This window comes from Scatophagus argus, chromosome 23, assembly GCF_020382885.2.
Source record: "Scatophagus argus isolate fScaArg1 chromosome 23, fScaArg1.pri, whole genome shotgun sequence".
Lineage (NCBI taxonomy): Eukaryota > Metazoa > Chordata > Actinopteri > Scatophagidae > Scatophagus > Scatophagus argus.
The window spans coordinates 2,960,060-2,986,973 of record NC_058515.1 but is presented as its reverse complement, the minus strand read 5'-3'; the positions used below and the strand labels follow the sequence as shown (position 1 = coordinate 2,986,973).

Here is a 26,914-nt window from a genome sequence, read left to right as displayed (position 1 = left end):
CAAAACACAGTTGTTTTGTTGTTTTTTTTTTAATTGAAATATGAACTTTATTTCACCCATACAAAATAAAAAGAATGTTAAAAGTTTACAATACAGTGTCAACTTTAACTGTCTATTTGGAAACATTTCATACTGAGACTGACACATAAATGGGAACCCCATATCTGCTTTCAATGGATACATTTAAAACAAGCTAAAAGAGGGGAACAAATGTTGAAGATCAAGAGAAAAGTTAATCAAAATTGTAGGGTTGGCCAGAATAGAAATTAGAGAGGACAAAGGAGACAAACAACTTTAAAAACAAAGTTATGGTCCAGGAGTCACAGTATACTTCTGATGGTTAATTCAGCGGAATTGAATGGCTGCAAAAATAATGTACGAGGTGCAACTGCCAGAGCAACTAACCTAAGATGGCTTCAAAAACAACAACCAACAAAATGTCAATCATTAACCTTGCTGATATGGTTGACTTCAGGGCTGTGGTGATGGAGGTTTACAGTTGATAAAAACGTGAATTAAAAATAGAAACTAATTCAAAAAGCTGTGGTTAGCTAACCTATAGTAAAAATACACCTGCCTCTTTGTTTATGTTGCAGCCTGGCAATCGGACTGACAAGCACGTTGTGACAAAGGCAGGAAGTAGGGCTCACATCTTAACAGCAGTAATTAATAAGCCAATCAATAACACAGTAATACAATGTTTCACGGGTAAGACAATGACTTTCTATTCCCTTCGACAAGTGCTGATCTCCTTCCAAATGCTTCACAAACTGTGGTCCGGAACTCATCTCGTCTAGTTGCCTTTGCATGAGCATGAAAGGCTTTAAGTAGATTTTGAGTAGCGCTTACAGAACCTTGTTCAGCCAACTTGATAGTTTGAGTGACAGATTTTTTTTTTTTCAATTCATAATGCCTACTATAGAGGACTGAAGAAGAAAGAAAAGTGCCAAAAGAAAAGGCTACAAGGAAATGCAAGCCACACGTATCCTGTCTGCTGGGGCTCATGGCAAAAACAGTGACAACTGCCATTTTTAATAGTCAAAATAGAATGACTGACTTGTTAAAAAACATCCTCTTTGGATTCTCTTCTACAATGAAATAAAACCTTTAAAAAAAAAAAAAAAAAAAAAACAACAAGAAAAATCAAGAAAATTAAAACACATAATATACAACCAGGTTTCTATCTCCCGCAGCGGTCTCTTACAGCCCGCTGCTGAGGGCTTCGCTGTTGGCGTGCTGCCATGAAGAGTCTTTCCCTCCTCTGCTCAGAGCAGCCGCCGTAAGAACAACTTAAGAAATCAAAAATAATGTTGAAAAAGTGTGTGTCTGTGTGTGTGTGTGTGTGTGTGAGTGGTGGAGGAGGAAGTAAGAGGGAGCTAAGAGTCATAATCTTCGTCGTCATCCTCATTTTTGTGCGCCGCAAAAGCTGGGGGAGGTGGCGCAACACTCATCATGGAGGGGTGGGGGTCGAAGGTCATGCCGCCCTGGGGCTGTGCTGGAGCCATGCTGCCCATCGACACTATGTTGCCCATGTGCATGTACTGGGAGGGTGCGTTCGAGCTGCATGGGGTACAAGAAGAGGTATAAACCGGATGTAAGGAGTCATGTCCAGTCACGTTAAATTACAGTGGAGTTAGCTGAGGTATAATTTCTGATAGCTTTATAATTTTGATGACACACCGTGTGCAACTGCAGGTCAGTAAACAGAAAATGTATTTTTAAGAACTTGACAGTTATTTCTTTTAAGAACTTGACAGTTATTTTTTTTTTTTTTTAATGTCACAACTGACTGTTTTGAGTGCATTTTGACTTTTTTTCCATAGCCAAACTCCACTTAGAATGATGAGAACATAGCGTTTTTGCAGAATTGCAACATGGCGTTGTCTCTAGAGGAAAAAAAACAGCTACCTTTCACAGTTTAATGGCTATAAAGTAATCCACCAACTTTGTCTATCTGAGCAGGGGACACACCGTTTTAATTTAAACTATACCAAGAAGCAGTGGGCTTTCAGTGAGCCATATTTAGAACCAACAAACTTCAAGTGAAACTAGTTTTATTTAGTGTCAAATTGAGACAGATTTAAATTTAGACAGAAGAAATAACATTCTTTTGCTTACAAATGAAAAGTGTAAATGATGAGCAATAATAATAATAATAATAATAATAATATTGATAATATTAAAGAAAAAAAAAACACTCCTCTATTCAAATGCACACTGCTGTGTAACTCACACCACTGTGTGCGGTCCCTGACTTAATGACTCTAGTTCTTATGCTGTTACATCAGTTTGTAGAATTTATCATTATTATCATTGTCACTTCCACAGTAGCTGCTGTTCAGCAAAATTGAAACAATCTCACTTTAATAATCGATATGTAAACCATGTAAGCTCAAGTGTGACTGCAATCAGAATGCACTGACAAATTCCATTGCTCAAGGCACTTTGAGTGGTGTTCAGGAACACAACTTGAACAAAAGGAACAAAGCCCATATCAGATATGGAATACGAAACATGCACATTTGAGAACAGAGGATGATCCAAGAAAAACCTCACACACTGTGCATTTACGTTTTATGTGACATCCTTCAATTCTGAGCTGTGCCGTGTTAAAAGGAAAATATCAGGAGTACAACTAAATAAGAACTTAGGTGCTTACTGAGTCCAAAATTAGATTTTGTCAAGGCTGTTGGCTTGGTTGGTCAGTAGGTAGATTGACACACAGACTTTATTGATCCCAAAAGGGAAAGTTACAGCAGCATCAAAGGCAATAGAATAAAAATAGTAAGTTAAAAGAGTATTTAAAAAAGTTAAAATTCTACAATCTAGTGTCTGTGTGACACTAGGGGAGATATAGATACACACATGCAAAGGGACAATAATTGTTGTGAAAAGAGGGAAAAAAGGTGACTTTGTGCACTAGTACGTTCAGCTGTCACACAGAGCTGAAGTGTTGTACAGGGTGACGGTGAAGGTAGGAACGTTTTTTGGAACGCTCTTTATGACAGCAGACCTCAATGAGTGTTTTGGAGCTCCTCTATCTCTGCAGGTGCGTGCGTGCGGGGTATTTTGGGCTTATTTACTTTTCTATTAAATTTTTCCTGTGTTTTATGTGGATGTCTAATTAGGGTTGATGATAAATGTAGTCAGCTGAGTAAATACGCCTAGAGTCGTGCAAGGGGATATGGCCAACAAGGACCAAGCATGCCAATTACTCAATTACTCTGTTATTGGCTGAAAGAACAAACACAAAAGTCTCTGAAGATGTCAAGACCAGGGGATTGCTTTCATTTTTTTAAAGCTCTAAGCTTTGCCACATTTTATGCTGTTTTACTGTAACTGAAAACCTAACTCACGTGGATCTAGAACTGGATGTGTATTATCTCAATGTACAAGGGCACGTATCCATACCTGTGGAACCTTGATGCAGCCTGCAGGTTTGTGCTTGACTGAGAGCCATCCTCCTCGTCTCCATCTGTCTCGCTGTCTTCAGAGTCATCCTGTTTCCATCACAACAAACAGATCAGTGAGCCTTCTTAGCTTAACATGCACAAACCATTGAAACTGTATGGATTCATACATAAAATATACTGTACTTTATGAACTATTGAGCACACCTGAACATAAGCCGCAAACACTAAATTTAAAAAGAAATAAAAAAACTTGTACATATATAGGACGCAACTGTCTATAAGCCGCAGGAGTCCACGTTGTCAGTCTCTCTTTCGTTGTCGCTCTCAAAGTCACTTTCGCCTTGAGGCAAATTCCATAAATTAACCACATCACTGTTTAAGCCGCAGGGTTCAAAGCGTGTGAAAAAAGTAGCAGCTTATAGTCCAGGAATTATTAGCATAAAAAGAATTGTTCATATTTTGCAAACATGTGCAAAAATTATTTTTCTGTTCTCAAAATGTCCCATTACACACTCACAAATGAGGCCCAAGTACCACTTCATTAACCTGTCAACAGCTATTAGCCTCTACAAACACATGAACCCGCACCTCTTGCTCTGACTCTGTGCCAGACAACTTCTTGTCCTTGCCTTTGGAGCCAGCCCCCCCATTCTTGCGGCCAGACCCTGGTTTTCGACCCCTGGGGAGAAACCACAAAAAAATAAATAAATTAATTAAAAAAAATCATTATGTGAAAGTTCTTCACCGATTCAGCCAGACATTTAAGTCATACTAATGAAGTTCACTGAACAGTACAAATTATTGCCCTATTTGATGTTTGGTCTGAAAGCTATTCTTACAGTTAACAACTCATCACACACTTGCTGATTTGTTTTTTTTTCCTATTCCACTGTAGAAAACTTTATTCTGTGGCGACATTTCATCAGACAGTTTGGTGGGGGAAGTCTTTTAAAACAGGCACCACTGGGTTTTGAATGAACTTCCTCTTAAGCTGCTTTAAACAAAAACAACGCGAGACAGACACTCAGATTTACACTGAAAACATTAACACTTTGTGCCGGAAGACCCATTTGATAAATGTTTTAAACAAAGAGGTGAAAATTTGTTTTCAGAATCACCAGCCAGTCCTATTCTAATTGCTTCTAAACTAATTAAAGATTAGACCCTCATTCAGTTGCATAAATCTGTGGAGACAGTTACCCCCTCCAATTCATCATTCAGATAAAGAGAGACAATTCTGATTTAGGGAATAATGTCCTCAATACCGTGGTCGGAAATTACTTTCAGCCGTTTACATTTGTGGATGCTGTGACTCCACATGACTCATTCCCATAGCTGAGATAAAGTGTTTAAATATTAGAAGCATACAAACACTTTAAATTGAAGCACAATCAAATCAGCCACACTCTTTAGGAGAAAGATTTTGAACTCATTTAATTTATGTGGAATTCACTGCCAAGCTCCCTCCTTCAATTAAGCTGTAGCTGCAGTGTTTGATTTCAGAGTCAATACTGTATTTCCTGCTCTACACTCCTCAATAATTGGTTCTGTAAAAGAGCTGTTTTTTAAAATTAAAAAAAAACAGTGTGCTGCTCTCTTGCTTTTTGTTAATTAATTTATAATCACAGCCCAAAATGGAAACAGTGATAAGTTAACCTTGCAAGGATAACAAACATATAGCTTTAGTCAATTTCAATTTACACTGGTAACTGTTCTTGGAAAAGACAAAGGTAATTGCTTCTGCCAATATAAGGACTGTTGTCCTATTTGTGATAAGTGGTTCTTGCACATAGTAAGCGTGGGTGCATGCATCAGAGATGAATGATAAACTGAGTCATCAAGTGATAAACCAGATTAATGAATCAAACTTAGCTAACTCTGAAGTGCTGACTGTTTAATTTCTTGGTATTCATGTTGCTATACAAATATTTGTGTGTGCGTGTGTGTGCATGTGTGTATGAGACAGAGAGAGATATATATATATACCTGCGTGGGACTTTTTCTCCACCCGCCTCAGTGTGGTTCTCTTCCCCCTCGCCTTGCATATCTGGCACAGATGCCACCAGGTCTTTTAAGAAATCAAACTGTTGCTCCAACTCAATACACTGCTTTCTGTGAGCACACATGCAGACACAACTTTAAAGCACTACTTTTTTTTTATCCACAGGCTAAAACTCTGTTTAATATCAAACAGACAGAGATGAACAAATGTGGATGAATGACAAGGAAAAAAATAGGGATTACATACTCCCACAATATACCAAACAGTATAATAAGCTGCTTGCAAGTGTCTTTATGTAAATCCAAAGGAAATTAAGTGATAATAGCTGTATCCTTAATTAAATTACAACCTTTATGTGAGTTCCAGTTATTATCCAACTGCCTGAATTCATATCTATGGTATGTCAAGAAGAATGAACTGAACAGAAGATGACTCCAAAATTAAGTCCAAATGCAACGCAGCAGAATACAGACCTGAGGCATGTTTTATAAAGTATGTTCAACATAACCAGAATATCTTGTTATCCGTCACTAACCCTTACAATCGTGGTTACACTAAGCAGTCAAACAAAGGTGGTTATCAACTCGATGAATCATCCTAGGACTTAACAATGTAGTCATGAGCGTGTTCCTGTAATGAAACGGTTTTTGACAGGAAAAAAAATAAAATGCCCGGAAGGGAACCTCCTGCACAGGATTATACTTCTCACAATACACGCACCAAGCTCTGGGATCTTCTATCAACGATAATGAGATTTGGTTAGGTGTTAAGCGTGTAGCATAAGTTACCATGGTGATCAATCTTGACAAGAAGAGAACCACCAGCGTAACACTGAAAACCCATGGTTAACCGTGAAGCTACCTGCCAACCACAAAACATGCTTCAGAGTAAAGGCTTCTGGTTCTTAATCAAGACACACACAAACACACAAACTTACAAATGTGACGTTGTCATTGTTTTTGCATTCCTCGACTGGGTGACCTGACAGGCCTTTGTAAGCAATGATTCCAAAAAAAGCTCCAGGGCTCTCGCTGACATCTTGGTCAAGGAAATTATGATGCAGCAGATCTGTGTCCTATAAAAAAAGATTTACTTCCATGATGTAGCTTATACCGTGACTGCACAAACCAAAGAATATTCAGTTCTGAAATACAATAATAATACAATACAAATGCAACAGACAAAGTTATTTATTACTAATAGAGTGCCAATTCACAACTTATACTCAATATAGAGTCGCACAAGGTTTCATTTCTGTCATTACTGATTAACTTGTCGATAATATTTTATTTTTAATTGCATTACAGTCCAGAAGATGTCACAAATAATGCAAAAATGCTGATCTTGAGAAAGAAAACCCAAAGTGACTTCTTCAAATGTCTTTTTTTGTCTGTCAACAATGCAGCAGACAAAAAACAGCTACACAGATACTCAGTTACTCCTTAGAAAAACGCATCAAGTGTTTACGCTTCAGAATCCTAAAGCAGAAAATGTTTTGCTAACTTCAACAACTACCAGGCAAATTGTTCTTGATTAAGTTTCTGTTGATTGCCTGATAAATCAAGCTACTGTTTCAAGCCATTTGGATTGCGGTCCTTCCTGTGTAAATTAAACGTACAATTTGACAGAAAAATATAATTTTAACATTATTCTTTGCATTAAACATGTAGATGATCAAAACCTAGGAGCTCGCACACTGAAGTTGTCTGGTAGGAAGGATACAAATAATAACAGGTACTGCTGCGGCCACTTTTCCTATTTCTTCATCTGTCTGCATAATCTTCTTAATCCTTGCCTGTAATGACAAAAGATAAGTGCAGTGAATCATTGCGTGTGAATATATTAACACTATAAAGTTTTTTAAAGCTAGAAACACACGCAAAATAGGATTATTTGTGTCTGAACCCACGGTCCGTCAACAAAAACCCTACCAAACTACAGTACAACGCATTTTTGAGTCATAAGAAGCCTTCCCGAACACACGTTTAAAACCAATTCCTTCCAGTCATGTTGGTAAGAATGTCTTTAGTGTGTGCACTCGAAATACACCCGAACTTTCTAAAACATGCACCCACAAACAACATATTAACTCAGACTTACGACGTTAAATTTCATTTAGATTGTCATGCTAAAAACATATTAGTCGACTCGCTAGCTATCTTACATCGTAAGCTTCAAATGTAACCTTAACCTAGCAAACAGTGAGGTACGATGTAAGTTAGCTAATTCAGCAAAACTCATGTTGGTAAATATGTGAATGGCTCTAGTGTAATTTAGGTTTTAGTGAGAAATAGCTTGCGTTGGGTTGTTAGCTCTACAGGAAACAAAACAGGCCATTCAAGCTAGCTAAAGAAGTTAGCTTCCCATCATACAGTTTGCTATTATTAGTTGGTCACACCGGTTCGGCAAAGTTTAAACTTACCGGGGGGAATCTGGCGTTGTATTTCTTCTTTTTGCTTGGCATAATTCAACTACCTGGGTGGCTAACCTATAATAAAATACAATATAATCTGGGGTATTATTCTAATTTTTCTATATCATATACAAATCACCTCCACCACGCACACACTAGGTAGCAATAGCTAACCGGCTAACTCGTTAGCACGTCGTCGTCACTCGGTCCTTTTGCCTGGCAGGTCATCTTGCTTTCTCAGGGTCACAGCGCCGCCGTATTGGAGCACAACGAAGTCTGAAACTTTTACGGGAATAAAATGTACGCTCTGTTAATTTTTAGATAACAGTGTAAAATTACCGCAACCTTCCTAAAATAAAATAAAAACTAAAAAATGAACCCCCGCTTGCTTATATCCCGAGGGACGCGTGTTATTATTGTCATGTAAGAAGCGTCGGGTACGTATCTTAATTAAATTCAGGAACGTTAATTTTACGTTATCTTACTATGCTCAAATAAATTAAGCTCAAGCTGCAGTTGACTATATTGTACTTTTTAATGAGGACACGGTTTCCCGACTTCATTTGTGCGCTGCATTCTTCGGAAGAAGTACATGTAATTTTCATGAAACGGCAAGGCAATATCAACTGTCAGACATTTAAATGGAGTTTGTCACATTGCTCTTTGATATAAAGGAGCGTAGTACCTACGAGGACGCGCTTGGGCGGAAGAACAACACTGGACAACTAACTTCAACATCTGCAGGTAGCTTAAACCTAAACCAGTTTATAGTCAATGTGCGACAATTCCTATTGTCCAGATGGAAAATATGTATGTTTTCATACTAACACAGTTAGTTATGACCAACAGCTGCCTGTAACGTTAAATAATCTTTCACCCAATTTGTGAAGTAGACAAACATGGACGATTGGCAAAATGGCTAGCTAGTCGGCTAGCTACGTTACGACAGGGACTAAAAAGCTGAAAATGTTTGGACCTGTAACTAAATCTGCGCGTTTATTTACATCTCAACTGTAGGCGATATACAAGTGAAATGGATGGCAGCTTATTTTTGTGAAAGTATACGTGGTGGACAAGCGTTAGTTAATAAACAAGTGTTGCTAATATAGCAGCTGAGCTAGCAGCATTAGTAAACATCCTCAGCTGTGCGCTTCTGACGGGATTTAGATAACTCATTTAAAGGCTACACCTGTGGTTTAAACACGAATATCAAATAACGTAACAATTTCCTCCTCTCTTTTCATCAGGGCAAGCTCCAGGACTTGTTTAATAGCCTTATATCGACGGCATTATGGACGAGGAAGAGGCCCCTGTTGATGGCGAGTTGGAGACCCACTTCACTGCAGAGACCTATGCTGCTGAGGCCATGGCTGCAGACATGGACCCCTGGATTGTGTTTGACTCGAGGAGAACTCCTCGATCCGAATTTGATGGCTGGCTGGAGAGCAACAGGCCCTCACAAGTGTACAGATTTGGTGACGAAGAAGGCAGCGGTAGCCCCGTGGGGTGGATCGCTGTGTTGGGCATGAACCACTGCCCCAGCAATGGGGATGTCGTCGGTCTCCAGGAGAGCTGGGAGAAACTTTTAGCCAGTGGTCGGCCTGTCAGCTTTCAGACAGTGAAGGAGCTGGCCCTGAACCACGGGGTGCTCACAGGCAAGTGGCTCATGCACTTGGACTGTGGTTTCAAGTTGGACCATGCCTGGGAGTGTGTGGCCAGAGCAGCAGTTGATGGCAAGATCTCCCTAGTTAAGGTCAGTCCCCATAATCCCAAGACAGAGCGCAAGCAGGTCATTTGTGCCTATAACCAGAACTTCACTGACGAGAGCGAGGTTATTAGACTGGACTCCGTCATCCGTGCCACAGGGGTCAAATGTCCTCTGTCCTACAAGCCGGATGTGTACACATACCTAGGAATCTACCGAAACAACCGCTGGAAGCTTTGCCCGACTATATATGAGAGCAAATTTGACCTGGAGTGTGTGCCCAGGCGTTCCCACATTATCAACAAAATCACCAATCTTGAAGTAACATAAGCCCATCGAAACAAGAACATCATTTTGCAGGATGGGGAAAAGAAGAGGCACTTTGTGATCCCACAAATTCTGTTGTGCAGCACAACTCATCAACTGATACCGTTTTTAAATTTAGCAGTTGAATTTTTGATCTCAAGTTCTTCCTTTTGGCAGAAAGCACTAAGTCTTGTTTGTCTTGTCTTCTCATGCTGAAACATTTTCTAAGTGACTTGAATTGTTGTCACTTCTTGTATACTGAATATACTGATTCATAAGTATTAAGTATTTTTATTTTTGAGGTTCTGTTTATTACACTTAACGCTTGACTGTCAGGGTGGCTGAAGAAATCCTTGATTTGTATGCACATGCTCAGAAGAAAAAATGCATCCAGTGAAGAATTTCTGTTTTACAATATACATTTGTCTTATTTGTTTGGCTTTACTTTTTTGGTTTGTACTGAACCATGATAACAGAGTTGCCAAATAAAGTTTACTTTTGAAGACCATCTTAAAATGTTGTGGTTTTTATTGCCAAGAAAAGTGTTTTGGAACTTTGACAGAATTAAACATTCACTACAGCAAAAAAAGGCATTAGTATAATTTGCTTACATCATACCAGTATAAATCAGCATAATTTCATCTCAGTAAAGCATCCTTTTTTAATACAGAGAGGAGCAAGTTTGACCTACAGGTCTGAAACTCTTAGATTGCAGCCAGGATTCATGAAATAACTATAGAAAAGCTGATTAATCACCAAAGGAAATTATATCACCAAACACAAAACAGGATTTGATACAGTTTCCCTACTATAAGCATGTACTTAGTAATGTTGCGTGTTAATTACTCACATGTAGCCCTTCATTTGCTTCTTCACACATTACTACATTTTGTTGCAACTCAACAAAGGCACGTATGTATGGAAAATTACAGTAACTGCTGTAAAAACCGTGACTGAGAACCTACATCAGCGTGCTGTAAAAACAATTAAGTTCCAAAGTAATACATGGGCACATTTGATTAAAAGGACAAGGGCCATAATTTGCATAAACTTACCTCTAGCTCAGATTCAGTTCTTGATGAGAATACCAGCTGCTTCGTTTAAAATAAAAAGGCACACCAAACTTACAAGTTTCACTTAAAGACAGTGATAATCACTAACACTGACCACTGTTAAAATGACAGTACAAAAAACATGCATTGACATGTTCCATGGAAAATGGCGTCAACATAAAAACATTTAAACAGATGCCTTCAGCAAGGCATCCCAACAGACTGTCTACAAAACATTTTTGGTAGATAATCTTCTAACGTGAGGTTCATAGAGTGGCTGAAAAAGATAATGACTGATGCGTAGCAAGGGTCATGAAATCTGATTACCTTCAATCCTGTAGTTTGTAATTTGTCAGATAAACTGTATATAAGGCATGGCAAACTCCACAAAATGAATACCATGAATATGCGTGTCCACAGGGACAAGTTTTGCTACATTCTGTATCTTTAGAGGCCTTCATATCCACCAGGAGTTCTGAAGGCTTAAGGAGCAGACACAAGTAGTCTTTGTAAATATGTCTGTAATCAAATCACGAGGACAAAACTTAAGTTGGGTGCCCTGACACAAACCTAGCTTGGCCTCCACTGTTAAAAATGGAAATAAGACGATCTTCATCAGCAGACATCAGCTCATCAAACTCATCCAGCACAGGGGGCCGGTGGTTGTTGTTGGCTGCAATGTCCATCATGCCCTCATTCTGGAGCAAGCTGACGATGCTGGTGGGGTAATTCATCCAGGTGCTTCCTGGGTTGTTGGCAGGGTCAGAAATGTTCTGGGTTACTGCACTGTTCTGGGCAGCAGTAGAAGAGCTGGAAGGGGCAGCTTGTTGGCCTGAAGATAGAACTACTGTTGAGGTGCCATTACCACTCTCACTCATCAGGTTGGGGTTCAGAAGGTCCTCAAAGTCATCCATGTTTAGGTTTTCCAGAGTGCCTGGGGCCTGGGCTTCAGAAAAGCTGGGGAACTCTGGAATGTCATCATCCACAAGTGGTGTGTCCACCCGGAACTGAGAGCCCTGGAGAGTGAAGGAGTTGCTGGTCTGTGAGGAGACCGTGCTTCCCTGAGAAGCTGTTGACTCCTGGGCAATGGCGGAGGAAATGTTTGGGAAGAATTCATGAAGGTCTGATATGTTGACAGTTGAGTAGTCCTGGTTGCTAGTGGAAGTGGTGGTAGAGGAAGAGGTGGAGGAGGCTGGTATCTGGCCTATTGTGAAGCTGGGCACTGCAGTGGCTTTGGCCTGAGGGCCAAGACTCAGGCTCTCCATCCTCCATGTTTGGTTTGTGGTTGCAGCAGAGATGGAGGGGGAGGCCTCTACTTTGGGCTGGACTGAGAAGAGCTGGCTTGACTGACTGTATGGATAGGATGGCTGGGGTTTCACTCCACTGGCACCAGGGGGCACCACAGCTGCTGGGGACACAAACCACAAACAACAAGCATTTTGAGTTCTGATACTGAAACTCACACAACATGCAGAAATTGGACTTTATGGTTGTTTTTAAATAAGCTGCTATCCAGACTTTAACATCTTTAAGACAGAAAATGAAATGCCAAATTTACAGTGCAATTCCATTACTGTTAAGATTTTACTAGCAGACCTCAGCTTCCACCAAAATAATGTAGGTTTTCATAAACCAAACATAAATTCTCACAATTAAAATCTTGGGCTGCAACTACCTAGTATTTTCTCTCAGGATTATTTTGACAAATAATTTTTGACTAATCCATTCATCATTGCAGAAGCTGAGGCCAGGTAATATTTGACATTTCTGCTCGATAAAGGACTAAAATATTCAATAATCAAAATCAATTTAATTTGTGTCAATTGACTAATCTATTCATCAGCTTTAAGTTCCATTAAAATCACGACCAGTCTCGGCATTGTTTCAAAAGAATCACCACATGTAGTATGGAATGTCAGTGACTTCTTTAAAATCACTTCTCAAAACCAACTTTAATAGACTGTCTTTTTATTATCCCTTTTAGCTTACTGGTTTTAAATTGTATAATTTCTGTATTAATTGTCAGTTATTTTTCTATTACATTCGCTGTTCTTTTATCTTTCACCCTAAATCTTCAACCTTCTACAGCCTTTGTCACCAATTGTCTATTTATATTCTGTTTATGTATACGATTTGTTGGTTTTGGTTTTAAATGATAGTTAAGCACTTCGGAAACCTAGTTTTTGAAAGGTGCTATATAAATAAAGTTATTATTATTGTTGTTATTATGAAAAAACAGACTCACCAGCTTGTGCATTCATCGATGGAGGCTTGGCTGTGACTGTTCTCCTTGCTGGGCTTATGTGCCGTCTATCTTGTGGAACGGTCACTGAAAATCCAACCGACATGATTATGTTACATTGCAAAAAAAAGAAAACTTCGCTAATGCATAAAGCAGAATGCATGAAACTCTCATCAACGTACCACTAGACAGCATGGGCCCCAGCTTCAGGCTCTGGAACATGTCCCCTGTACGCTTTCTCTTCTCACTCAGCCTGTATTCATCTACAGCGGCCATTTTTAAAAAGCATTTATAAGGTAAACAAATCCAGCACTCAGGTATTTGGACAAATGTTACATATTCTCTGAAAAAAAGCTTTCATACAAGGCATCATATGAAAACATGGGAACATCTCTATTACCTGGGTCTGCAGGTAGGTACTGGAAGTCCATTGGCTCACTGACCTCACGGTCAGAAGGCCGACGGAGCTGCATCTTCACTCTGATGGGCTCAGAGAGGTTCGTGTCACGGTACGGCGGTGTGCGAAACACAATGGCCACCTGTCTGTGGACATCAGCCTGGGAGAAAGTGCCCTTTCCCTCCCAGGAGTCCTGGAAGAAACGTACCTCAATGTCCTCTGCAGGGAAACAGAAAATGGTAAAACTAAAAAAGATACTAAAGCTGAGAATTGACTGCCCTCTCAAAAAAATATATATATATATATATCAATCAACATCAACAACAAAATCAATTGTGAGTTTGGCTGTCAATAAAGTACAAGAGCTCATCACAAAGTGTTGCATCATTTTGCTGTGATCATACAGTCCAAGAGTCAGGTTTACAGGCTTTTTTTCACTCTCATGTAAAATGTATTACAGCTTAAGCAGAGCCCTGGTGTGCTCCCATATCCAGAACACAAATCGCATTTTGTACAGCACATCGGCCTGCCTGCTATGATCAAACTGTGACTAATTAGGAAGAGATAACGCAAAGAAATAAAACAAAACCAGATATAAAACCTGGGTTCACAAGGGGAAGGGAGACCAAAAGTTTATTGAAAATTTAGTGAAAGAGTTGGACTTTATATCAGCAACAGAGGAAGCACTTGAGGAATGTTCATTTAGGCCCAATATTCCCTCTCCCTTTCGCTCTCTTTAGCTCTACAAACTCCTGAGAACACATATCTGACCCTTAAGATGCTAACTGCTCCAATGCTAGTTGCTAAGTTTGGCTGCCTTTTGGTGCTGGGCATGTGGCATGTAATGGGTTTATTAAGCTTTTAAGGATGAAACAGCTGCCTGTCCAGCTAAAAACAAAATTACTGAGAAGTCAGGAAGTTTGCGGGGAAGAAAACCAAAACGATGAGCTAAGTGAGGCTAAAAAATTCCCTGAAGATGCAGGGTTAGGGTAAAAAATTCTCTGGGTTCTTTGCTACAAGCAAAAATTTTCATATTAAACATAGTCATTTGATCAGTAATTTAACCTTAAGTGTTGATTAGTGCAGCTTTAAGGTCAATTTGTGAGCAAATTAATATAACCATTGGATAACACAAATTCAGAACCACAGAATAGACAACAAACTTTGGTTACGGGGTAACAGTGACAAAGAGTAATTTGTGACACACTATGACATGTTAAAGTTTTCATTTCCGCAAAACCACACTGTAATGTTCACTGAGTAACTGCTAGAGTAGTCACGGCTTACAATCATGGTTTAATTATGAGTAAGTGGTAAAACACGAAGCATAACAGTGGTGCAAGTGATATGTAGTCAACACATCAGTAAAGTGACTCATTCACGCCAGTTACACATAAATATCTGTCTCAAGTTTGCTAACACCAGCTTCCATAAGCTAGTAGCAGCAAAATCCTGAGTGAGCGAAGCCGTGTTTTAATGCTTATAAATTACATTTTGCATTTGTGGGAGGAAAAATATATTTTATCTTTTGGAAGTTACATACTCTCATTTTAGATGAGATTTGCAAATAATTTTATGTCCAGCGTATTAGCTGTGTCTTAAAGTGAACATGATTATTTGTTAACATTCAGCCTCATGTCCTGCTAACAGCATCTGTAAGTTTCAGTCTGATAGGGGATTTATTCATCTGTAGCCTAAAGTAAGAGTAGGCAAATGTTCATTATGATAAGTCAACACTAGGCACTTTCGTGTGGACAAGCAAGTACCCTTTCCTTCATTAAAGTTTATTAAAGTTCTTATGAGTCTTTACTTGTCTTCTTATGAGTCTTTCTATACTTGAGTCTAGAGTGTACTAAGATGCTTATTAACATTATTATTTATTTTGATTATTTATGTGTTAATAATAGCAATAATGGATATGATAGACATTGTATTATAAATAGGCACTTTATTAGAACCTTGTTTATAGACTGCTTAGGCAAGTTGATAAGCCTTTCACCTAACCATCCACTGTGCAAACGTGAACATCTGCGTAATCACATCATCACATATGGTACACTGAATTATGAGAGCCAAACCTCTATGGCGAAGCTCACATGTTGAAAAAGAACAAAGAAAAAAAAACCTGACACCTTTTCCGCTCAAGATGTATTTCAAGCTTTGCATTTGCTTAGTCAGTTCAGAATTCTATTTATGGATTGTTGAATATGAAAGTAGAGTTGTGTTTCTATGCTCTTTCACTGCTTCCTGTAGTCTACGACTGTAAAGAATTAACTCACTGACTGACAAAAGCACAGGCATACTGTACCTTTTTGCACTTTGTCACACAGCAGAAAGATCTCATCCCCCCCTTTGCAGCTTCCAGAGTTGCGGTTGACTCTGCAGATCTTCAGCTCAGCTGTATTTGGGGCCCCTGTAACACAGAAAAATCTTTTATGAACAAATAAACGTGATCCCAAGGCTACAGATTAACCCCAAATACCTTGTAAATGCCGAGAAATCTGGCATATGACAATATATTTCAATTCTACACATCACAGGCAGCCAAACAATTCGTTCTTATGAATAATTTCTTGGTTATTTTTCTTAGTATATTTTATAAATGCATTAGAAGCTGCTCCTATAATAATTGCACCTATAATAATGAGGCCGTCTAAATTCTGTATACATACCCCATCTCTATACAGACCTGGGTACCGGATAAGCCTCTGAGTAAAAAAGACACTTACCATTATTACTCAGTAATTCTTGTAAATACTTTCCAACTAACAAGAAAAGTTCAAATGCAAAGAGGAACAAAGAGTGTCTGAGAAAATGAAAGGATGCAGGAGATGTATAGTTCGGAGTGTGAATTCTATATCTTACACTGATACTGGTATTTTATTAAAATCCAATATAGGTTTATCAGCTTATCCTGACAATGGGGAAAGCAATGAACTCATTTGATTTTTGGTCAATATGTGAATGAAAAACACCGACACATATTTAAGAGCGTATACAATATTAAAAAAAAAAAATCAGCATCAGTTGAACGCTGATATGCTGTAAATGCATTTTGCACTCACTGTTGTCATAGATGGGCTGAGATACCACAGGATTCAGAGGACACAGTTCCCCTGTAGGCAGAGTGATAGAAGCCTGGAAGCAAAGCCGAACCGAATTCAGGTCAAACTCTTCCTCCCACACCTTCGCTTCTGGAACTGCAGTCGAGACACAGCAGGGAAAGGGTGGGGTGCACAGTCAGGCAACAGAGCAGTCTGGCAGAGCATTGCTTCCTGTCATATGTAGGCTATTACTAACATTACTAAGTCAAAGGTGAAAGAAATACATTCCACTTCTTGTCGTTACTCTAACTGTATTTGTAAGAATTTTTTCACTTAAAATACGGACAACTGGTTATAGTTTTTTTTATCTACTAGTGTCATTGATTTATCTCTATTTGTGCTTACCAGCCACTGTTGTAAACTAGCTTCTAACTTTTTCAGACATCATTTCTCTACTAACACATGGAGACTATCACTACTCCCTCTATATAAAATCTATCCATGACAGTAACTGGCTTAAAATAGGTTAAAAAAAAACAATCTATAGCATTTGGCAGTATTTTACCACTGTCTTGTTTAAGAACAGTCATTGTCAAGCAAGTTTGTCTGTCATGAAAATGAATTTAAGCTAACAAAGATATTATCACTAATGTATCTTGCTATCACAAGTTATTCAGTGGTAGTGGTCTTTAGAAAGATTTTATCTTTTTCACACAGATGAAGTGACCACATGAATCTCAAGATTTCCACTTGAAAAGTCACTGAGTGACTACTGTTTTTAGTAAACTTTCACCGAGATTCGTTTTCTTTTATCAGTAAAGTTTCTGTCTAATAAAACTTGTAGTTCAGTAAGACTGAGTGCGACATTTAGAATACACAATAGCTTTTCACACAATGACAGATATAACAGGGAAGTTCTTTGTGTTGTACGCACAATTTTAAGCATGAGCACTTACTGTTGAAGGGGTTATTATTGGTCTGCAGCCTGCAAGTGATAGCCTCGGTTACATCTTTCTTCTTGACACACTGTATGCCCAGATTCTGAAAACTGAAAGCAAGCACAATGTTAGACTGAAACTACAAGACATAAATCACTGAAACATACATAAACTTTCTCATTTACAATAGCTGTAATGTTTGACATTATAAATTATGTTCTTAAGTATTACTGATTTTTTAAATGTAAAATAAAATACACATAACTGTGTGCAAACACCCAATTTACACATGATGTGAGCATTTGTTTTGATATTTTGTCCCCTTAAAAATAATAAATAATAAAATAAATAAGCTTCATCACTATGGGTCACTGACCACATCTATGAATTATCAGGACAGTTTAGGACAGTGGAATTTAAGTAGAAAAATACTAGACTTCATGTGCAGTACAAACAGATGAAGATTTTAGTAAAAGAGTAAGTAAAATCTAAACTTGTAAATAATGTGAGAGTTTGATACTTTAAGTAGAGATGCACCAGTCAACCCGCCAGGGACCAGAATCGGGTGGTGTTCAGTGTTCTCGACCCGGGCCAGAAACCAGCCTGTCAGTGTCCCATATCTCCGATTACAAACCGGTCCGTTGTATGCATTCGTGTTCACATACACAGAGCGGCACAGGTAATAATGTCATAGCCGCACGCTAAAAGTACGCGTCCACAGGATCTGTCGTTTACACGCTTCCTATTCACTGTCTATGTGAAACTCATTGCATTGTGTTCTGGTAGCACCAGGTGGTGTTTCCACTGGCACTGGGCTAATTTACATAAAGCTGAATATTTTAATATTTATGCAAATCAACTATATATATATTTTTTTTTTGAGATATGAGCTAAAGTTTCCAAACGAGCCTCCATGTTGGTTTGTTTTGAAACTCTGAAACAGACAACCCACATGTGCCAGGCAGAGTTTCCCTTTGGGACTGGTTTTCTATTTGGGATCGTCATCTATTTATGCTTTATTTTGAGAGAAAATGTTTAGTAATTTCTTTTGATATGAAAGTTGATTTTTGTTTGTGCATGCTATAAATTATAATCCTATTTTAGAAAGAAAATCGGAAATGGCAAAAATCAGTATTGGCAGGTCCCGCTTGCAAAAAAACTCAGGCCAGGAAAATTACCATTGGTGCACCTGTATTTCTAAGGTTTAATATCTGCCTTAGCATACTGGTGATCACCTTTTAAATACACAGTGTGTGAATTACTTGAACTCATCTTATGATGAGCGTCCTAAACATTTATCTTTTGAAGGCATTTGGTCTGCACTTTCTGTTCCTGTTTTCTTTTTTCTTCATCATTTCATGCCATGATCCTTCTATTTTGGCGACTTTATGATCTGATAAACAACTCAAAAATGGTGGACATTGTGTGATCGCATGCTTTCTCATTGCAAATACAGGGTGTACTGTGGTTGGCCTCTGCTTATCATAGTGACTACCTCCCCTCCAACTGGATGTATTTGTGACCATTTCAGATCTGCCTGTGTCCAGTGCCTGCTCAAAAGAGACATGGCCTAGGTCCTTTTAGATCCAAACTCCCATAAATTTAAGACGCAAGATTATTACAAGTTTTGGCAGCTATGTCAGATTAGCTCATCTTTGAAAAATTTCTAAGCAGTTCTGAAACTGGGCTTGCCAAAATTCTATCTTTACTTTCTGTCATCAGGGGTCTCCAAAGTACAGGTCATAAACCACTTGCCCTCCATGTTAGACATGGAACGTGGGCCAAACAAAAATCTCAAAGTACAAGTCAAATAAATATTTCCCAAAGATGATTTCTATCATTTTGTTTGGTTTTAACAGGCTATTTGATGCTATGAAAAGGAGGTAAAACATCTCGATTGACAGGTGAGGACAAATGGCTGTAAGCGTTGAAAATCAATCCAACACATGATCGCTAGCGAGCAGACTCCAACTCCAAATGATGTCATCAGCACAAGAAGGCAGTACTCGAACCTGGACTATTCTGGCTTCACTTTTGTACAGTGGCAGGATGTGGAGACACAAAGGTCTAGTAGTTTTTTTATACATTTTAATGCATAAATGTTACATATTATATCAATTTTTATATCTGATCTCTCATACTTTTCTTAGTCTGTACCTATTTAAAATATGACTGACACAGAGTTCCATAGCTTAGCTTAAAAAAAATGACATAGATTAAGTATATCCTCTAAGAACTGGAGACAAACTGCAATATAGCTGGCCTGGCAAAGTCAGACTGCAATAGTCTGGAACCTTTTAATTCATTTTCAGTTTTCAAATGGCCTTATCAACAAGTACAAATCATAATGCCTCTAGATGCAACTGGATAGTCCTACAACCCATCAGGCCAATGAAACGTGAGAAGGGAACATTGCAAAGATGAAATGCAAGCTTGTTAGAGTCCACCGAAGCGTTATTATGGATCCTACTGATTTCATTGATGAGACCTGTCATACTTTGTCTCTGATTGGCTGCCTAGGTTATATATAAAATGAAAGTATCAACTTGCCCAATATTTGACAAATGGCTGTGATTGGCCCATCACAAATCTGGTTCCCAGGCTATCTACAATCAGCTACAATGTAATTTCATTCTGTTGGCTCAAGCAGCCTTTCCAGATCATATCTTAATGTGGCGTTTTTGTTAAGGCAATGCAAATCTTTCAATGCGAAAAACAAATGACTAATATAAACTAGAACACTCACTCACTCACTCTGTCACACAGTACCGGCAGTGGAGAGCAGTACATGCTGTTTGTTTGAATTTCATCTGACTCGTCATAAAAACTGGCAGACTAACATAGTTTTCTCTACCCAAACAGGCTGGCTAAACTAATACCAGGTTTTAACACTACATAATTAAAAGTATCTCAAAGTAGTCAACCTTCATACTTCTTTACTTTTTTTAAAGCAGTAGCAGTTTTTGAATGTCATACAGGGTATTAGACTAATAACAACAAAGCAAGCAGAGACAAACTTGACTCATAAGGGACTTTATGCTGTTAATGTTTTACTCATCTCCAAACCAAAGTTGACGTAGCTGATAAGTTTTACCAAGGCGACAGTAAATACACCCTTATCTAGGTCAATCTCAAATGCCACCTTGTTTTGATGTGGAACTGCATTAATAGTTCCCCCTGCCACAATTCAGTGTTAGTTTAAACACTGCTATTATAGATGCATAATTTCCCAGAGTTTCTCGTCACTGTGTGAGCTACTGAGTGCAATGTCCATGTCACATGCATACCTACCTGTGTATTCTTCTCTCCTGCAAGTCGGCCTCGTAGTATCCATGTTTGCAGTCTTTCCCAACCAGTTCATGGGGGTGAGGCTTGTATGGTGCATTCTTAGTCACCAGTGAGATGCGAACACGCAGGGGGCCGCTGTAATTATGCACCTGAAGGAGGAATAAGCCATTCTTTAATGAGCTGAATGCTGAACTCACCTACGTATACAAATATATATCTATATACATATCTAGATCTAGATCTAGATATATATACTGTATATACACACACAGACACATTTTGTAGGATTATAGTCAGGTGTATGATCAACCAATTATACCAAACAGGTGCTAATGATCATCAATTTCCCATATAAGTTTAAACACAGTCATTATCTGAAACAGAAATAGATGTGTAGGAGGCTTAAAGCTGTGTGAGGAACAGCCAAACTCTGCTACCAAGAGGAGGTTGTGAAAGACAGTTTCATGTCACAGGTCATACTCCATGGGAAGACCGAGCACAGCAACAAGACACAAGGTAGTTATACTGCTTCAGCAAGGTTTCTCCCAGACAAAGATTTCAAAGCAGACTGGGATTTCAAGTTGTGCAGTTCAAGCTCTTTTGAAGAAGCACAAAGAAACGGGCAACATAGAGGATCGTAGACGCAGTGGTCGGCCATTAGAAACTTAGAGCAATGGATGAAAATCACATCAAGCTTATTTCCCTTCAAAATCGGAAGATGTCCAGCAGTGCCATCAGCTTGGAACTGACAGAAACCAGTGGGACCCAGATACACCCATCCACTGTACCAGAAGTGGTCCTCATGGAAGAGTTGCAGCCAAAAAGCAATACCTCTGACATGGAAACAAGGCTAAGCGACTCAAATATGTACCGTACATAAACATAGGAACTGGGGCGCAGAAAAATGGCAGCAGGTGCTCGGGACTTATGAGTCAAAATTTGAAATATTTGGCTGTAGCAGTGGTTAGCACTGTCGCCTCATATCAAGAGGGTTCCAGGTTCGAACTGGCTACTCTACATTGCCCCTCGGTGTGAGTGTGAGAGAGTGTGGTTGGCTGTCTTTGTGTCAGCCCTGCAACTGACTGGTGACCAGTCCAGGGTGTACCCCGCCTCTCGCCCGTAGTCAGCTGGGATAGGCTCCAGCCCCCTCGTGACCCTGATGGATAAGCAGTATAGAAAATGAATGAATGAATGGCTGTAGCAGAAGGCAGTTTGTTTGCCAAAGGGCTGGAGAGTGATAATAATAATGAGTGTCTGCAGTCAACAGTGAAGCATGGGTAAGGTTCCTTGCAAATTTGGAAGTTTGGGGCTGCATTTCTGCAAATGGAGTTTGACCAAGATTAATGGTGTTCTCAGTGCTGGGAAATACAGGCAGATATTTATCCATCATGCAATATCATCAGAAGGTATATGACTGGCACCAAATTTATTCTGCAGCAGGACAACAACCCCAAACATGCAGTCAATGTGATTAAGAACTATCATCAGCATCATCAGAAGAACAAGAAGTCCTGGAAGTGGTGGTATGGCCCCCCCCGGGGCCCTGACCTCCACATCATCGAGTCTGTCTGGGATTACATGAAGAGACAGAAGGATTTGAGGAAGCCTACATCCACAGAAGACCTGTGGTTGGGTCTCCAAGATGCCTGAACAACCTACCAGCCGAGTTCCTTCAGAAACTGTGTGCAAGTGTTCCTAGAAAAATTGATGTTGTTTTGAAGACAAAGGGTGGTCACACCAAACACTGATTTGATTTTAGATTTCTCTTCTGTTCATTCACTGGATTTTGTTAATTGATGAAAATAAACTATTAACACCTTCCATTTTTAAAGGCATTCTTAGTTTACAGCATTTTTTCACACCTGCCTAACCTTTTACAGAAGTGAGAGTCGAATTGATCTTCTCATCTCATCCCATTCTTAGCAAGACAATGAATGAGATCTGTGCAAAGAGGACGCAAATTATTTTCCCCCTGATACTACACGGTGAGTTAACAACGTTATAAATCACTGTTTATTTCAGTGTCTGACGCCAATTAGCACGTATTTGCCTGCATCTCAGTCTTCTCCCACTAAAGTAGTGCAGCGAACCAATGAAGGCTGGTAAGGAGCTGAGGCGACAAAATCCACATTTTGGTAAGCTTATAGGGAAATACAGGTTATCCTTTTAGATTATATTGATGCCAAACTGACAAGAAGACTGTCAACATGTAACACTTTTAATTTTGCATTTTGCAAGTATGTTTTAAAGTAAAAATTTGTTAAGATGTTGTTGGTTGGATTAATGGTTTATGGTTTAATAATGTGGGCTTACATGGATTACTGAAGGAGGCTGATAACTGATTGGGATAATTATCAGCTAATTAAATGCAGTACTATACAGGAAACAATTGCTTATTATGTGAGTGTTTTTAAACTACATACGTAGACACAATGTGTTTGTTATTAATGACTTCTGGTGGCACTCGAGGGCTCAGAGTTCCCACTGCCTATTTTAGCTTCCCTTTAGAAGTAACATAAACCTTTATTCATCAAGAATGCTAATATATTATATCTCTGTATAATATGACCTGTCTGTCAGCTGTTGCGTGTCCCCAATAAATTTGTATTTGTATTTACCAAAGTGGCCTTGCCCTAAAAAAATGACTAATTTCCAGGCGTGACTACATTAAACGGCTGGCAGGTGGAAAACATGTTCCTTAAACTGCATCCCGCTCACCTTGATAGCTGGGTGGGTCTTAGTGGTGTCGTTGCTCTTCTCTCCGGGGATGCTGCCAGCTGAACGTCCCTCACACTTGTACCTAAACCTCATCCCCCTCTGCTTTGGCTGCTCGATGATCTCTATGTAGGGGCTGTTTTGGACTGAGGGAATCGAGAGGAGAAGAAGAATGTGACTAAAATGGAGTTTTTTTGAAAATGCAAAATACTGAATGTGGATTGTAAAACACTGTCTACACTACTTTACTTGAATCAGTGTGTCAACACAGAAATAGCTGTCATCGATCACTAGCAGACAGTGCTGCAATGTTTACTCACGAAAAGCACAACAGTCAATATCAGTTCTGGTTTACATAGAACACTGATCATTTACTGGAAAAACAGTCTCTTACCTGGGTTGAGAGGACCCAGGTTCCATCCGTACACACCTGTGGTGGACAAAAAAAAAAACAAAAACAAGAAAAGACATTTCAACTAATTGTTTAAATAAAGTCCTAGAGCAATTAGTGGATTATCTTCTACAGCATCCACGTACAGCACACAGGGACAACACAGATGACACAAACCAAAAGCTGCTTTCAGCACATACTTGTGGTTTAGTAAGAGTTTGTCATTTGTGGTGTGGTCAGGATGGAAATCTACAAGACAGAGCAGCGTCCAAAGATGTCAAAGGACGCCGAGACACAAGGGCTTCCCGGCTGAATATAATTACTTGTCATAAACTGCCTGCCAAGCTCAGACAGAACAGAGAGCAGAATTAAGCAAACAATGACAGGCAGGGTACAATATTGGTGTTAAATTACCTGCCTTGTAGTGAGAAAGCTCCACTGTGAGTGAAGAGCAGCAAGCAGTGCTCAAGTTTCTGGTACGTGGTTAATGAATTGCTGGGATTCACAAAAAGAAGCGAGGTGTGACAAGAGATCAGGTGGCCAAAGCTCCACCCATCGGCTAGTAGGACTTGTTCAGTTTGAAAGCATGAGCAGGATGCCTTCCAAGTCGTAACACGCCTGCTTGTCAACCTCCCTCCAAAACTAACAGCATATGGAAAATGCTGGTCCGGTATTTAACATTTCACCAGTTAGCGACAAACGTAAAAAAGGTCAAACGAGTATCATATCCCTTAATCAGTTAGTTATATTATGTGAGATTAATGCGAATATATGGATCTTAAGACAAAGCATATAGGCCACTTGCACATCTAAGTGATAAACATCCCTGCCTATTTAATGGTCCTGATGTTGTGAAAGTGAAAGTAAATGTCTACCACATCACTACAGTAAGGCCTTCATAAATGAATGTACTAATGTCAAAACACAGCTGGAACACCAGAGACATTTGTGTGAGTCACAACAAATGTAACAGCCCTAACAAAGACGTCACTGTTTCAAGATGATTGATTTTAGATCATTAATTTCACTGTCCTCTCCCTATTCCTAAATAGAGACGGATAAGACATGCATATCAAGGTGGTGTGAGGTGGAAAAAGTTTGCATTGGGCAGTTTATAAATCGTCACAAGACAGTCTTCACATCTGCATGTATATCCTACTAACAGCCCATACCTCACCACAAAATGAGCCAAATTTTGATGTGTTGTTTCCATCGTTTCCGTTTACTGAAACAGAGTTGGGATACTGACCAGTTGTAATAGGCCAGATTTGTAATTGCAACGAATGTAACGTACATGTTAGCCGAACTCAAGAAAAACTACTCACACTGACCGATATGCTTTAATAATGCGATTTATATGCGGCATGTTTTCGTAAACAGACACATGACCAATAAATGGGCGGATTTTTCAAGGAAGTTTAAGACTGCCGTGAGCATTTTCAGTTGCAATAGCGAAATCCATGAGGTGGACAAACAGGCCTCTTGGCAGCTCGACACTGTTGGGCTCATTCGTGCCAGGTGAGTTAGCTACAGTCACGAATGAATACATGATACGAAACATCAAAATTTCATAGGAATACGCAGGGATACGTAACAAAAGCAAAAAGTTGTGTCATACTTCCGAATGTACATTTGCTTACTCTCCGAGAACAGCAGACTCCTCCTGTTAGCGCAAAACCCAATGGTAGCGGGGCTTTCCCCTGTGCGCACAACAACTCCCTGTTTTACCTCCAGCGTCTAAGCTGTGTGAACAGGCCGAACAAATAAACCCAGCACTACTTACCATCCATGGCTGTGTCCGAGTCCGACTCACACTTGTCCGTCAACACCACTGTTTATTTGTCGTTTGTTTTCAATTAAAATGCGCTGCAAACACGACAGTGTGGCTTGGAAAAAAAACTTCTTGACAGACTGTCCGGTTGCCTCCTTTACTCCACCTACATCTGTGTACAGGAGTGTACTCATGGTAAGCTTGACGCAAGCACAGTGCATCGTTTCCGGTAAGAACAGCGCAGAAGTATAAAGCGATTTAGGGCACATGGTGTATGCTAGTTAATGTTTATATTATTATTATTATTATTATTATTATTATTATTATATTCCATTCCTTTATTTTGCGTATTTATTTGAAATAGTAAATCATAAAGTTGATGAGAATATACTGTACATGTGCTACAGTCTGTAGGGGTAGGCTAAATAGTCCTTTTTAAAAATAACATTAAAAAAAAGTGTTTTAATTAGATCATTTTAAGTTATTTTCGGTGTTGTCACAGTCAAATGTTATTACATAGCTGGGTTAAGAATGTAATTAAAATAAATGACAAACAAACAAGAGCTATTATCCTTCCTGTAAATGGGATATGTGGACAATTTTATTCATTACATATTTTACATGATATTATATTTTTATACAATTTGTACATCTAAACCTCACAGCTTCATGAATGTTATTAACAATGTTCAGGAAAATAACTGACATTGTTTCAAATCTGATAGATAGCACAACTTTCAGAAAACATCTATTCCACAGTTTAACCTACCTTGAAAACAACAGCGTAGTTCATAATTTGTAATTTAGCTCAATTAGAGGGACAAGGACATGGAAACGCTGGCTACATCTTCTGATATATATATTATATATATAATAATATCTAGTTTTTTGTTTTTATAAGGCAGTTATGAACACTAATCGTCACATTTTTACAGCAACTTAATGCTATTATTTTGAAGGTAAATGTCGTCTGTTTCCGGTGTTGTCCTCTAGCTTTAAGCAGCTGCAAGTCTTTGCCTTTCGCCTGCAGTGCAACTTGCCACCGCCCACTCAAAACAGTGCGGAAATACCCAAATGACGCACTTGAAAGGAACAGAAAAATAAGTTATGAGTGGGATGCAATAACTTCTGGCCTTAGTCATAACCTGGAAAGGAGTCGGAGACTGGAGCTACTTCTGATCTTCACTACTAAGTTTATTCTTTTGTAAACACCCTGCGCAATGTAGCAGATCCAGCT

At 39.1% G+C, this 26,914-nt stretch overlaps 3 protein-coding genes across 8 annotated transcripts; 1 reads left to right on the top strand and 2 right to left on the bottom strand.

The window, feature by feature from the left end:
• Positions 1–15: 15 nt before the first annotated feature.
• drap1 (DR1-associated protein 1 (negative cofactor 2 alpha)) lies at positions 16–8,110 on the bottom strand. Its single transcript, XM_046379874.1, has 8 exons — positions 8,003–8,110; positions 7,838–7,903; positions 7,138–7,210; positions 6,353–6,446; positions 5,400–5,525; positions 4,002–4,092; positions 3,412–3,500; positions 16–1,560 (listed from the first exon to the last, which is right to left on the bottom strand). The coding sequence occupies exons 2-8, from the start codon at positions 7,877–7,879 to the stop codon at positions 1,377–1,379; spliced, it is 699 nt and encodes a 232-aa protein (XP_046235830.1). The 5' UTR covers positions 7,880–7,903; positions 8,003–8,110; the 3' UTR covers positions 16–1,376.
• On the top strand, positions 8,105–10,347 carry c23h11orf68 (chromosome 23 C11orf68 homolog). 2 transcript variants are annotated; one of them, XM_046379871.1, is made up of 3 exons: positions 8,186–8,265; positions 8,503–8,572; positions 9,076–10,347. In XM_046379871.1, exon 3 carries the CDS (start codon positions 9,120–9,122, stop codon positions 9,861–9,863), a length of 744 nt encoding a protein of 247 aa, XP_046235827.1. In that variant the 5' UTR covers positions 8,186–8,265; positions 8,503–8,572; positions 9,076–9,119; the 3' UTR covers positions 9,864–10,347. The 2 variants fall into 2 exon arrangements, with proteins under 2 accessions (XP_046235828.1, XP_046235827.1); XM_046379872.1 differs by lacking the exons at positions 8,186–8,265; positions 8,503–8,572 and adding an exon at positions 8,105–8,128.
• Positions 10,348–10,349: 2 nt separating this feature from the next.
• Positions 10,350–25,864, bottom strand: rela (v-rel avian reticuloendotheliosis viral oncogene homolog A). Of its 5 annotated transcripts, none has more exons than XM_046379866.1 (11): positions 25,690–25,864; positions 23,910–23,945; positions 23,519–23,661; positions 20,804–20,949; positions 17,531–17,622; positions 16,596–16,730; positions 15,839–15,943; positions 13,534–13,749; positions 13,316–13,396; positions 13,137–13,220; positions 10,350–12,299 (listed from the first exon to the last, which is right to left on the bottom strand). In XM_046379866.1, exons 1-11 carry the CDS (start codon positions 25,694–25,696, stop codon positions 11,437–11,439), a joined length of 1,908 nt encoding a protein of 635 aa, XP_046235822.1. In that variant the 5' UTR covers positions 25,697–25,864; the 3' UTR covers positions 10,350–11,436. The 5 variants fall into 5 exon arrangements, with proteins under 5 accessions (XP_046235822.1, XP_046235823.1, XP_046235824.1 ...); XM_046379867.1 differs by having other exon boundaries at positions 10,350–12,296; XM_046379868.1 differs by lacking the exon at positions 25,690–25,864 and adding an exon at positions 24,321–24,426.
• Between the last annotated feature and the right edge of the window lie 1,050 nt (positions 25,865–26,914).

Excerpts from the sequence above, each read along its gene's own strand:
- drap1 (XM_046379874.1), bottom strand. The coding sequence starts at position 7,879 with ATGCCAAGCAAAAAGAAGAAATACAACGCCAGATTCCCCCCG. Across the intron at positions 7,211-7,837 it reads ACAACGCCAGATTCCCCCCG|GCAAGGATTAAGAAGATTAT; the intron begins GTAAGTTTAAAC and ends TTGTCATTACAG. Across the intron at positions 1,561-3,411 it reads GCTGCATCAAGGTTCCACAG|CTCGAACGCACCCTCCCAGT; the intron begins GTATGGATACGT and ends TACCCCATGCAG.
- c23h11orf68 (XM_046379872.1), top strand. The coding sequence starts at position 9,120 with ATGGACGAGGAAGAGGCCCCTGTTGATGGCGAGTTGGAGACCCACTTC.
- rela (XM_046379866.1), bottom strand. Across the intron at positions 23,662-23,909 it reads CCTGGGTCCTCTCAACCCAG|TCCAAAACAGCCCCTACATA; the intron begins GTAAGAGACTGT and ends CGATTCCCTCAG. Across the intron at positions 13,397-13,533 it reads GTACCTACCTGCAGACCCAG|ATGAATACAGGCTGAGTGAG; the intron begins GTAATAGAGATG and ends TGGCCGCTGTAG.